The 13,539-nt window shown below is 43.9% G+C and overlaps 1 protein-coding gene across 2 annotated transcripts in view; it reads left to right on the forward strand.

Annotated features, from left to right (window-relative positions):
* Positions 1-13,539, forward strand: part of LOC111976654 (5'-nucleotidase domain-containing protein 2-like) — a 38,145-nt gene that overhangs the window by 8,979 nt on the left and 15,627 nt on the right. For both annotated transcript variants that reach the window (XR_011481306.1, XM_024005657.2), the window contains exons 5-6: positions 155-248; positions 9,717-9,845. Coding sequence is in view for 1 of the 2 variants with exons in the window: in XM_024005657.2 (XP_023861425.1) it covers positions 155-248; positions 9,717-9,845 (223 nt within the window). In the remaining variant the exon portion in view is untranslated. The remainder of the gene's footprint in view (positions 1-154; positions 249-9,716; positions 9,846-13,539) is intronic.

A 13,539-nucleotide genomic window follows, 5' to 3' on the forward strand; every position in this document is an offset into this window, starting at 1 on the left:
TTACCGCTCTGCTCGTCCTGTTCTCTCCACCCTCCCGCTTCTGTTGAGTTTTGTGCACAACGTTTTTTCTAATAACAATACTCTTTGCTATTGGTATGTAATGTATTCAATTATGTAATAGAGAGACCATAATGAGAGATGTTGATTCCCACAGGGGTCTGAATCCTGTCCCAGATGAGGAGGTTTTGGAGCTCTACGGTGGAACTAACCATGTCCCTCTTGAGGAAGTCAGTGGCTTCTATGGAAAGGTCATTACTTACATTCTTCTACCTTAACCTTTTCACACATACCAACAAATGAGTGTGATCATTCTACAGTGGCCCCTGGAGCGTATACTCAAACCAGTGTGATTAGAATGCTTATTTTTAACGTCCAGTTTCGAATGACGCAACAATCAGCATTTGAGCTGGCCACACTGTTTTTCACAGAAACATTTTGCACAAACACAGTCCTTACAAAGTTATTTCCAGAATGTGAGCAGTTTATTTTTGGATGCAATGTTCAGACATTCACAGAAGTAGCTACAGCATAACACAATCATCCAAACCAGAAAATGTAGGCTGCATTTTTCTAGCGCTAAGTGAGGAAAGATTGACGTAACACAAGGGGTCATATTTTTATAACTCTCGGCTGACAGAAACTACAATATGAATTAGCTAATAGCAATTATTATTTATAATTAATCACATCATGGGTGAGGTCACCATTGATCAAAATAATTGTGTGAAACACTTTCTGGAAATCAAAAGTAATCCGACGATGGGTAGTTTGTGCTCACCGGCATGTTTGATTATTCACGTCAACCAAAGATAATACAAGGAGACAAGATGAGTTTGGTCTGTTTATAGTATGCATGTTGAAGGGGGTGTGTTGTCTACGATCATTCACTTCCCTTCATTCACTTCCGGAAGATTACCTGAAAGATGAGTGAACCATTCCTTCGCCTCATTATAACATCTTTGGTCTGACAGACGTTTAGGTGACACCCAGAATGCATTGTATAATGTCAACAAACATGGCGCCACACATAGCTGGCAAATAGCTTAGCATTAGCTCATTATAAACAGTACAACCTTCAAAAAAGTATTTTACACACATCATAGGTGTCCATTACAATCTATGCAATAATCGGAATTCATTATTTGTCACCGGTACTGTGAATAAAACTGTAAGTACATTATACCCCATACATAGATACATACATACATATTGTATGCGCCTACAGTAGAAACGACAACACAATATAGAGAAAATAAGGAACTTACTTTGATAGGAACGCATGTCCAAAGTTATTATTTGTAAGGAAAACCAAAATGTTCCAATTTGTGCAAGACTGCGCAAATGTCTGCATACTTGATCTGATACTTGATTAATGAGGAGGCGGAACACAGCTCAATTCAAACTGTTGTTAGAAAATACAACTTGTTAGAAAATAATTTGAAATTGTCAAGTTGAAACATAATTAGCATGAAGCGCGTGTTAACTGTCTTGTTGCGTTATAATCACATTTTGGAACAGTGATTGCATTCTGACATCACGTGCATAAAACAACACACACTGGGGCGACCGTTAGAGATATTTGGAACTCGTATGAAAAGGTTAACTGAAAAATAAGGACCGGAGACACTAAAATAGAATATACAGTGTATTCAGAAAGTATTCAGACCCCTTCACATTTTCCACATTTTATTACATTACAGCCTTATTATAAAATGGATTAAATTGTTTTTTCCCCCTCATCAATTTAACCACAATAGCACATAATGACAAAGAAAAAACAGGTATTTAAACATTTTTGCCAATGTATTAAATTGGAATATCAAATGTACATAAGTATTCAGACCATTTACTCAGTACTTTGTTTAAGCACCGTTGGCAGCGATTACAGCCTTGAGTCTTCTTGGGTAGGACGCTACAAGCTTGGCACACCTGTATTTGGGGAGTTTCTCCCATTCTTCTTTGCAGATCCTCTCAAGCTCTGTCAGGTTGGATGGGGAGTGTCGGTGCACAGCTATTTCCAGGTCTCTCTAGAGATGTTTGATTGGGTTTAAGTCTGGGCTCTGGCTGAGCCACTCAAGGACATTCAGAGACTTGTCCCGAAGCCACTCCTGCGTTGTCTTGGCTGTGTGCTTAGGGTCGGTGTCCTGTTAGAAGGTGAATCTTTGCCCCAGTCTGAGGTCCTGAGCACTCTGGAGCAGTTTTTCATCAAGGATCTCTCTGTACTTTGCTCCGTTCATCTTTCCCTCGATCCTGACTAGTCTCCCAGTCCCTGCCGCTGAAAAACATCCCCACAGCATGATGCAGCCACCATCATGCTTCACCGTAGGGATGGTGCCAGGTTTTCTCCAGGCGTGAGGCTTGGCATTCAGGTCAAAGAGTTCAATCTTGGTTTCATCAGACCAGAGAATCTTGTTCCTCATGGTCTGAGAGTCTTAAGGTGCCTTTTGGTAAACTAGAAGTGGGCTGTCAAGTGCCTTTTACTGAGGAGTGGCTTCCGTCTTGCCACTCTACCATAAAGGCCTGATTGGTGGAGTGCTGCAGAGMTGGTTGTCCTTCTGGAAGGTTCTCCCATCTCCACAGAGGAACTCTGGAGCTCTGTCAGAGTGACCATCGAGTTCTTGATCACCTTCCTGACCAAGGCTCTTCTCCCCCGATTGCTCAGTTTGGCAGAGCGGCCATCACTTAAGAATGATGGAGGCCAATGTGTTCTTGGGGACCTTCAATGCTGCAGAAATGTTTTGATACCCTTCCCCAGATCTGTGCCTCAACACAATCCTGTCTCGGAGCTCTACGGACCTCATGGCTTGGTTTTTGAACTGACATGCACTGTCAACTGTGGGACTTAATATAGACAGGTGTTTGCCTTTCCAAATCATGTCCAATCAATTGAATTTACCACAGGTGGACTCCAATCAAGTTGTAGAAACATCTCAAGGATGATCAATGGAAACAGGATGCACCTGAGCTCAATGTCAAGTCTCATAGCAAAGGGTCTAAATACTTATGTAAATAAGGTATTTTTGTTGTTCATTTTGCAAACATTTATATAAAGCAGTTTTGCTTTGTCATTATGGGGTATTGTGTGTAGATTGAAGAGGGACAACGTCAATTTGATACATTTTAGAATATGGTTGTGATTTAACAAAATGTGGAAAAAAGTCAAAGGGTCTGAATACTTTCTGAACGCACGATATGTTTGAAAATCCGTGGATTTTTCTGCAATTGTTGCCAAATTTGCAGTCTTTAAAGATAAAATAATGGTTAAAAGCCTGCGTAAAAGACTTGCATTAATGATCAGTTCCCGAAGGAAATTGCAGAACGGCGTAAAGTTCTGTACCCACTCTTAAAAGGGAAACGTGTAGCTCTCGTAGTCGATAAACTGTATATTGATAACCAAATGTTCCGAGACACCAAGACTACTCTATGGCTATTCTAAATATAACAAAGTTTCCATAGAGGAGTCGAATAATGAAACACCCAATACTATCCATGGTAGGGATTGTGGGAAAAAAAGAAGAAAAAGATGAAGACAAATCTTCAAATATAAGGAACTGGAACAGAAGTATTCAGAATCAACATGGTAGGGATAAAAACACAGCAAACACAGGACATAGAAGGCACAGTATTCTGGGTAAGTCCTGGTGTATTGTGATTGAAGGCGTTATGTGTGTTTTTGTGTTTGGAAAAAGTGTTGAATTAGGTGATTGAAAAATGAAAATGGTTGCGAATATCAGGGCGCTATGTGTGTCTGCGAGCAGGGGTTGTGAAAGGGAGCTTTCATTTTTTTTGCAGATATTGGATATACATTTTAGAATAAATTATAAATATAGTTTAGTTATTTATTGTCCTATCATGATGGAACGGTCCCCAACCCTTGACACCCACCTGAGTGACCCATACATTAAGGAGAAGTCCTTATCTGTTTTATGGGTCTACTGTATATTTTTTATTTATTTAACTAGGCAAGTCAGTTAAGAACAAATTCTTATTTACAATGACGGCCTAACCCGGATGACGCTGGACCAATTGTGCACCGCCCTATAGGACTTTCAATTTTGGATAATGTCTTATAAAATGGGTTAAAGTTATGTATAGTAACCCTAGGTATAAAATAGCAAATAATGGTTACTTCTCAGAAACTATTAAACTGTCAAGAAGATTAAAACAAGGTTGTCCACTATTGGCATATCTATTTATGGCCATCGAAATGTTAGCTATTAAAATCAGATCCAACAATAATATCAAGGGGTTAGAAATCAGGGGCTTAAAAACAAAGGTGTCATTGTATGCTGATGATTCATGCTTTCTTTTAAATCCACAATTTTGATCCCTCCACAGCCTCAAAACCGCTATGGATTGCAACCAAATTATGATATGTTTTTTTATATATTACGTATTGGATCATTAAAAAAGTAAACTTTAATATTATCATGTAGTTTACTAATAAAATGGTCTGATGGTGATGTGGACATACTCGGTATACAGTCGTGGCCAAAAGTTTTGAGAATGACACAAATATTAATTTTCACAAAGTCTGCTGCCTCAGTTTGTATGATGGCAATTTGCATATACTTCAGAATGTTATGAAGAGTGATCAGATGAATTGCAATTAATTGCAAAGTCCCTCTTTGCCATGCAAATGAACTGAATTCCCCCCAAAAACATTTCCACTGCATTTCAGCCCTGCCACAAAAGGAACAGCTGACATCATGTCAGTGATTCTCTCGTTAACACAGGTGTGAGTGTTGACGAGGACAAGGCTGGAGATCACTCTGTCATGCTGATTGAGTTCAAATAACAGACTGGAAACTTCAAATGGAGGGTGGTGCTTGGAATCATTGTTTTTCCTCTGTCAACCATGGTTACCTGCAAGGAAACACGTGCCGTCATCGTTGCTTTGCACAAAAAGGGCTTCACAGGCAAGGATATTGCTGCCAGTAAGATTGCACCTGAATCAACAATTTATCAGATCATCAAGAACTTCAAGGAGAGCGGTTCAATTGTTGTGAAGAAGTCTTCAGGGCGCCCAAGAAAGTCCAGCAAGCGCCAGGACCGTCTGCTAAAGTTGATTCAGCTACGGGATCGGGGCACCACCAGTACAGAGCTTGCTCAGGAATGGCAGCAGGCAGGTGTGAGTGCATCTGCACGCACAGTGAGGCGAAGACTTTTGGAAGATGGCCTGGTGTCAAGAAGGGCAGCAAAGAAGCCACTTCTCTCCAGGAAAAACATCAGGGACAGACTGATATTCTGCAAAAGGTACAGGGATTGGACTGCTGAGGACTGGGGTAAAGTCATTTTCTCTGATGAACCCCCTTTCCGATTGTTTGRGGCATCTGGAAAAAAGTTTGTCCAGGGAAGACAAGGTGAGCGCTACCATCAGTCCTGTGTCATGCCAACAGTAAAGCATCCTGAGACCATTCATGTGTGGGGTTGCTTCTCAGCCAAGGGAGTGGGCTCACTCACAATTTTGCCTAAGAACATAGCCATGAATAAAGAATGGTACCAACACATCCTCCGAGAGCAACTTCTCCCAACCATCCAGGAACAGTTTGGTGACGGACAATGCATTTTCCAGCATGATGGAGCACCTTGCATAAGGCAAAAGTGATAACTAAGTGGCTCGGGGAACAAAACATCGATATTTTGGGTCCATGGCCAGGAAACTCCCTAGACCTTAATCCCATTGAGAACTTGTGGTCAATCGTCAAGAGGCGGGGGGACAAACAAAAACCCACAGATTCTGGCAAACTCCAAGCATTGATTATGCAAGAATGGGCTGCCATCAGTCAGGATGTGGCCCAGAAGTTAATTGACAGCATGCCAGGGCAGATTGCAGAGGTCTTGAAAAAGAAGGGTCAACACTGCAAATATTGACTCTTTGCATCAATTTCATGTAATTGTCAATAAAAGCCTTTGACACTTATGAAATGCTTGTAATTCTACTTCAGTATTCCATAGTAACATCTGACAAAAATATCTAAAGACACTGAGGCAGCAGACTTTGAAAATTAATATTTGTGTCATTCTCAAAACTTTTGGCCACGACTGTACATATCCCGAAAGAAAGAAATTGTCTTACTACAATAAATGTTAATAGAAAGTTACCAAAATGTATATGATTTTGCTACCATGGAAGGGAAAATATCTGTCTATTTGTGGAAAACTCACCCTGATTAACTCTTTAGTCATATCCCAGTTTACCTATTTGCTTATGGTCTTCCCTACACCTAGCGACCTGTTTTTTAATTATATGAGCAGAAAATATACAATTTTATTTGGAAAGGCATGCCAGACAAAATTAAACGGGCCTATTTATATGATGAATATGATTTTGGTGGGCAGAAATTATGTAATATTTAAGCAATAGACCTCTCACAGAAGGCGTCAGTGTAACGGCAGCCTTCCCTCTCTTCACGAGAAGAGAGAGTGTAGCAGGGATCGGACCAAGAGTTCTGTGTTCAACATATTTAATGACAGGCGAACACGTGAACACTTACAAACTACAAAATAACAAACGTGGCTTACCGATACAGTCCTTTCTGGTGCAGACAAAACACAGAGACAGGAAACAACCACCCACAAAATCCCAACACAAAACAAGCCACCTATATATGATTCTCAATCAGGGACAACGATTGACAGCTGCCTCTGATTGAGAACCATATTAGGCCGAACACAGAAACAGACAAACTAGACACACAACATAGAATGCCCACCCAGCTCACGTCCTGACCAACACTAAAACAAGCAAAACACATAAGCACTATGGTCAGGACGTGACAGTACCCCCCTCCTGAGGTGCGGACTCCGAACGCACCCCTAAAACTCAAGGGGAGGGTCTGGGTGGGCATCTGTCCGCGGTGGCGGCTCCGGCGCAGGACGAGGCCACCACTCCACCAKTGTCWTTGTCCCCCTCCTTAGCGTCCTTTGAGTGGCRACCCTCGCCCCCGACCTTGGCCTAGGCATCCTCACCAAGGTCCCCACTAAATTGAGGAGACAGCTCAGGACAGAGAGGTAGCTCAGGACAGAGAGGTAGCTCAGGACAGAGAGGTAGCTCAGGACAGAGCGGTAGCTCAGGACAGAGAGGTAGCTCAGGACAGAGAGGTAGCTCCGGACAGAGAGGATTAGCTCAGGACAGAGAGGTCAGGACAGAGAGTAGCTCAGGACAGAGAGGTAGCATTCCGGACAGAGAGGCAGCTCATGATGTGAGGGCGGCTCTGGCGGCTTCCTGACTGGCTGGCGGTCTCCTGACTCCTGACTGGCTGGCGGCTCTGGCGGCTCCTGACTGACAGTCGGCTCTAGCGGCTCGGGACAGACGGGCGGCGCTGACGGCTCGGGACAGACGGGCGGCTCTGACGGCGCTGGGCAGACGGATGGCTCAGACGGCGCTGGGCAGGCAGGCAGCTCAGACGGCGCTGGACAGACAGCCGACTCTGACCTGCTGAGGCGCACAGTAGGCGTGGTGCCGGAATTGGTGGTACCGGACTGGAGACACGCACCTCAAGGCTAGTGCGGGGAGCAGGAACAGGGCACACTGCACTCTCGAGGCGCACTATAGGCCTGGTGCGTGGTACCGGCACTGGTGGTACCGGACTGGAGACACGCACCTCGGGGCGAATGCTGGGAGAAGGAACAGTGCGTACAGGGCTCTGGAGACGCACAGGAGGCGTGGTGCMGGAACTGGAGGTACTGGGCTGGAGACACGCACCACAGGGAGAGTGCGTGGAGGAGGAACAGGGCTCTGGAGACGCACTGGAAGCCTGGTGCATGGTGTAGGCACTGGTGGTACTGGGCTGGGGCGGGAAGGTGGCGCCGGATATACCGGACCGTGAAGGCGTACTGGCTCCCTTGAGCACCGAGCCTGCCCAACCTTACCTGGTTGAATGCTCCCCGTAGCCCGACCAGTGCGGGGAGGTGGAATAACCCGCACTGGGCTGTGTTGGCGAACCAGGGACACCATGCGTAAGGCTGGTGCCATGTATGCCGGCCCGAGGAGACGCACTGGAGACCAGACGCGTTGAGCCGGCTTCATGGCACCTGGCTCAATGCCCACTCTAGCCCGGCCGATACATGGAGCTGGAATGTACCGCACCGGGCTAAGCACACGTACAGGAGACACCGTGCGCTCTTCCGCATAACACGGTGTCTGCCCGTACTCCCGCTCTCCACGGTAAGCATGGGAAGTGGGCGCAGGTTTCCTACCTGACTTCGCCACACTACCCTTTAGCCACCCCCCCCCCAATAAATTTTTGGTGTTCTTCTCAGGCTTCCAGCCACGCTTCCGTGCTGCCTCCTCATACCACCRCTCCTGGGCTTTAGCTGCCTCCATCTCTTCACGAGAGCGGCGATATTCTCCAATGTGAGCCCAGTGTCCTTTTCCCTCCAAAATKTCCTCCCATGTCCAGGAGTCCTGTATAGTGGGCCGCTGCTGCTGCTGCTGCCCGTAGCCACGCTGCTTGGTCCGAGATTGGTGGGAGGTTCTGTAACGGCATCCTTCCCTCTCTTCACGAGAAGAGATTTTTTAAAACAATTTATTTTTAAAACAAGCCATAGAAAGTTGATTGTAATTTCAGTTTAATCCACCAGAAAAGACAGAACAAATAATACAGCAAATATTGTGGTTAAACTCAAATATACTAATTGATAAAAAACATACTTTAAAAAAAATTATTATAAAAAAATAATCTTTGTCAATTATATCATAAATAGGACTGGTGGAGATATGTCACACATGCAGCTAACAAAAATATATGGAAATGTCTGCTCTACCCAAAATTATAACCAACTAATTGCAGAATTACCGCAAAAATGGAAGAGACAAGCGGAAGGGGGTGGGGGAAGTAAGGAACTTGTCTGTTGGCCCTGCATTAAAGACCAAAATTGGATAAAGAACATTGTGATAAATGAAAGAGTTTCATTTTAGGCCCAAATAATTGACAGCTGTGCCATATAGATTGAAAAATAATTGGGAAGATATTTTTGATGTACCGATTCCATGGCACATGGACTCAATTTCGAGTCTCATAGCAAAGGGTCTGAATGCTTATGTAAATAAGGTATTTGTGGTTTTTATTTGTAATAAATGTCCAAACATATCTATAAACCTGTTTACCCTTTGTCATTGCGGGGTATTGTGTGTAGCTTGATGAGGAATATTTCTTATTCAATCCATTTTAGAATAAGGCTGTAACGTAACAAACTGTGGAAAAAGTGAAGGGGTCTGAATACTTTCCGAATGCACTGTAAATATCAAGCTTTACTGTGTCAAGCATGTCCATGACCTGCTCTTCACCACATTTTATTTTAATCAGTCCTATGGAGACCTAAGGCCAGCTACTGTAGAAACATATATGGTCCCACTCCATTATTGCTCTGTAAATCTTGTTACCTCAGAGCTTTGGGTGAAGTTGAGTTTATTTGCCCACTTCATAAAATTGCCTACTAACCTAATGGTCAGTGTTCGGCTCCTACTGTATTACGGGAATAAAAAGCAATTAACTGACTGGAGTGCATGAATATGTCTAACTTGGTTTAGAATAAGATGGTATTTGTGTTAGATTGTCATCCCACTAATTTCACACAAGGATTAGATCTATATTAAGATCTGTTATAGGCTAAATCATTTGTAATCATTTTTAATCATCAGATTTGTTGTTTGTTTTCTTGCTGAGGCTCAGCTTTGTCTTCTATCCCGTTGAGCTAACGTTATCTTACAGGGTCCTGTGATGAAGCAGTTCATGGATGTTTTCTCCATCCCAGAGATGACTCTCCTGGCTGCTGCCAATGACTACTTCAACTCCAATGACATTGAATATGACCCTGGTCATCTCTACAAAGACGTTTCCGTGAGTACATTCGGCAACAAAACACCCACATTCTGACAAACTTAATTCCAAAGAAAGTACTGTATTTTAATTGAGACATTCAAACTGAAACCAGCTTTGAAAATGTGGGCAAATAACTGGTTCTGGAAATAGAGGCTTTTAACAAAAAATGCTTTTTGACTTAAATAATGTAACTAACTTAGTTGATTGCTGCATCCTAGCTCATAAGTAGTTGCACCAAAATCAATATCTGTGAATGGTCCTTTTGTCTACCAGTGTGCAAGGCAGTTGGGAATGTGATTTTAACATGTAACATTGCTGTGCCGGTCGGTCAGTGAGCCAAAAGCTCTTTCATTCCCCCTTAATGAAAAAGATGCATACTATTTAATCTTCTCATTCCGTTTAACGGGCAGCTGAACTCAAAAACCAACTTCTCTGGTTGAAAACGGCCAATGTTGCATCAATATTAGTCTAGTCTATATAGCAACATTTTGGTCATTAAGTCACTATCTTCTAAAACTGACATTTGAGAAATTTAGGGAAGCTGTTACGGCACCGAAGCACTTTGCCACTCGCCAGTGACTTGAAAAGATGATTTGGGCCGGAAGGTAGCCTAGTGGTTAAGAGCATTGGGCCAGTAAACAAAATGTCGCTGGTTTGAATTCCAGAGCCGATTAGGTAAATCTGTCTGTGCCCTTGAGCAAGGGCCCCACAAGGGTGCGTGCTCAGCCCCCTCCTATACTCCCTGTTCAGCCATGACTGCGTGGCCATGCATGCCTCCAACTCAATCATCAAGTTTGCAGACGACACAACAGTAGTGGGCTTGATTACCAACAACGACGAGACAGCCTACAGGGAGGAGGTGAGGGCACTCGGGAGTGTGGTGTCAGGAAAACAACCTCTCACTCAACGTCAACAAAACAAAGGAGATGATCATGGACTTCAGGAAACAGCAGAGGGAGCTCCCCCCTATCCACATCGACAGTGGAGAAGATGGAAAGTTTTAAGTTCCTCAGTGTACAAATCACGAACAAACTGAAATGGTCCACCCACACAGACAGTGTGGTGAAGAAGGCGCAACAGCGTCTCTTCAACCTCAGGAGGCTGAAGAAATGTGGCTTGTCACCTAAAACCCACACAAACTTTTACAGATGCACAATTGAGAGCATCCTGTCGGAATTACTGAGGGCAAACTACCTGCCCTCCAGGACACCTACAGCACCCAATGTCACAGGAAGGCCAAAAAGATAATCAAGGACAACAATCACCCGAGCCACTGCTTGTTCACCCCGCTACCATCCAGAAGGCTAGGTCAGTACAGGTGCATCAAAGCTGGGACCGAGAGATTGAAAAACAGCTTCTATCTCAAGGCCATCAGACTGCTAAACAGCAATCACTAACTCAGAGAGGCTGCTGCCTACATTGAGACCCAATCACTGGCCACTTTAATAAATGGATCCCTAATCACTTTAAACAATGCCACTTTAATAATGTTTACATATCTTACATTACTCATATCACATGTATATCCTGTATTTTATACCATCGTTTGCATCTTGGCCTATGCCGCTCGGTCATCACTCATCCATATATTTCTATGTATATATTCTTATTCCATCCCTGTACTTAGATTTGTGTGTGTTAGGTAGTTGTTGTGGAATTATTAGATTACTTGTTAGATATTACTGCACTGTCGGAGCTAGAAGCACAAGCATTTCGCTACACTCGTAATAACATCTGCTGACCATGTGTATGTGACCAATATAATTTGATTTGATTTGAGGCACTTAACCCTAATTGCTCCTGTAAGTTGCTCTGGATAAGAGCGTCTGCTAAATGACAAAACTGTAAATTTGCATTTAGCCCCGTAGCACTCACTTCTGTCATCATGAATAGCTTTGAGAGGCTAGTAAAGGATCATATCACCTCCACTTTACCTGACACCCTAGATCCACTTCAATTTGCATACCGCCCCAATAGATCCACAGACGATGCAATCGCCATCGCACTGCACACTGCCCTATCCCATCTGGACAAGTGGAATACCTATGTAAGGATGCTGCTCATTGAGTACAGCTCAGCCTTCAACACCATAATACCTCCAAGCTCAGCATTAAGCTCAGGGCCCTGGGTCTGAACATTGCCCTGTACAACTGGGTCCTGGACTTCCTGATGGGCCGCCCCCAGGGGGTGAAGGTAGGAAACAACACCTCCACTACGGTGATCCTCAACACGGGCCCCACGTGGGTGCGTGCTCAGCCCCTTCCTGTACTCCCTGTTCACCCATGACTGCGTGGCCATGCACGCCTCCAATTCAATCATCAAGTTTGCAGACGACAGGCCTGATTACCAACAAGGATGAGACAGCCTACAGAGAGGAGGTGAGGGCCCTGGCGGAGTGGTGCCATGAAAATAACCTCTCCCTAAATGTCAACAAAACGAAGGAGCTGATCGTGGACTTCAGGAAACAGCAGAGGGAGCACACCCCTATCCACATCGACAGGACCGCAGTGGAGAAGGTGAAAAGCTTCAAGTTCCTCGGCGTACACATCACTGACAAACTGAAATGGTCCACCCTCAGAGACAGTGGCTCAAGAAAATCGGCTTGGCCCCTCACAAACTTTTACAGATGCACTATTGAGAGCATCCTGTCGGGCTGTATCACCGCCTGGTACGGCAACTGCATTGCACGCAACAGCAGGGCTCTCCAGAGGGTGGTGCGGTCTGCCCAGCGCATCACCGGGGGCACAGAACCTGCTCTCTAGGACACCAACAGCACCCAATGTCACAGGAAGGTCAAAACGATCATCAAGGATGACAATCATCCGAGCTATAGGCTGTTCACCCCACTGAAGGCGAGGTCAGTACAGGTGCATCAAAGATGGGACCAATAATCTGTTTTTCAGTCTCTATCTCACGGCCATCAGACTATTAAATAGCCACTCTTCTGCCCTATATACATAGACATGGGATCACTGGTCACTTTAATAATGGAACACTGGACACTTGAATAATGTTTACATACTGTATTTTACTGTATTCTAGTCAATGCCACTCTGACATTGCTCATCTTAATATTTAGATATTTCTTAATTCCATTCCTTTACTTTGAGATTTGTATGTATTGTTGTGAATTGTTAGATAATACTGCACTGTTGGAGCTAGGAACACATCCATTTCGTTACACCAGCAATAACATCTGCTAAATATATGTATGTGACCAATAAAATGTGATTTGATTTGATTTAGCTAACGTAGCATGCCTGCTCAATGTGCCTGCTAGCTACTAGCTAGCTTTATTGACAAACACAGAGATTACATTTTGCTAGCTACTGGGGTTTGGCACTGATAAACAGAATGAAGCTTGTGCTTTATTTACAGTAGTTTGGCAGCTTGCTAATAAATAAGTTGTAGACAAGTTCTCAAATCAGTCCAGAGGGCAACAGCAGCTGACTCGATGCAGTCTGCAGTGCACTAATAGTTTTCATGCAAATTATTTTACTTAAAATACTGCACCAAACATAGCTAGATGTAAAATTGTGCGATTTAAGACCGTACAAAAACATACAAATTAATGACTGTCACGTGTGCTCCCTCTTCGGCCTCTAGGTCACTAGGCTGCTCATTATGGCGCACACCTGTCACCATCGTTACGCGCATTATGACACTCACCTGGACTCCATCACCTCTTTGATTACCTGCCCTATATATGTCA

Source organism: Salvelinus sp. IW2-2015, linkage group LG17, assembly GCF_002910315.2.
Source record: "Salvelinus sp. IW2-2015 linkage group LG17, ASM291031v2, whole genome shotgun sequence".
Lineage (NCBI taxonomy): Eukaryota > Metazoa > Chordata > Actinopteri > Salmoniformes > Salmonidae > Salvelinus > Salvelinus sp. IW2-2015.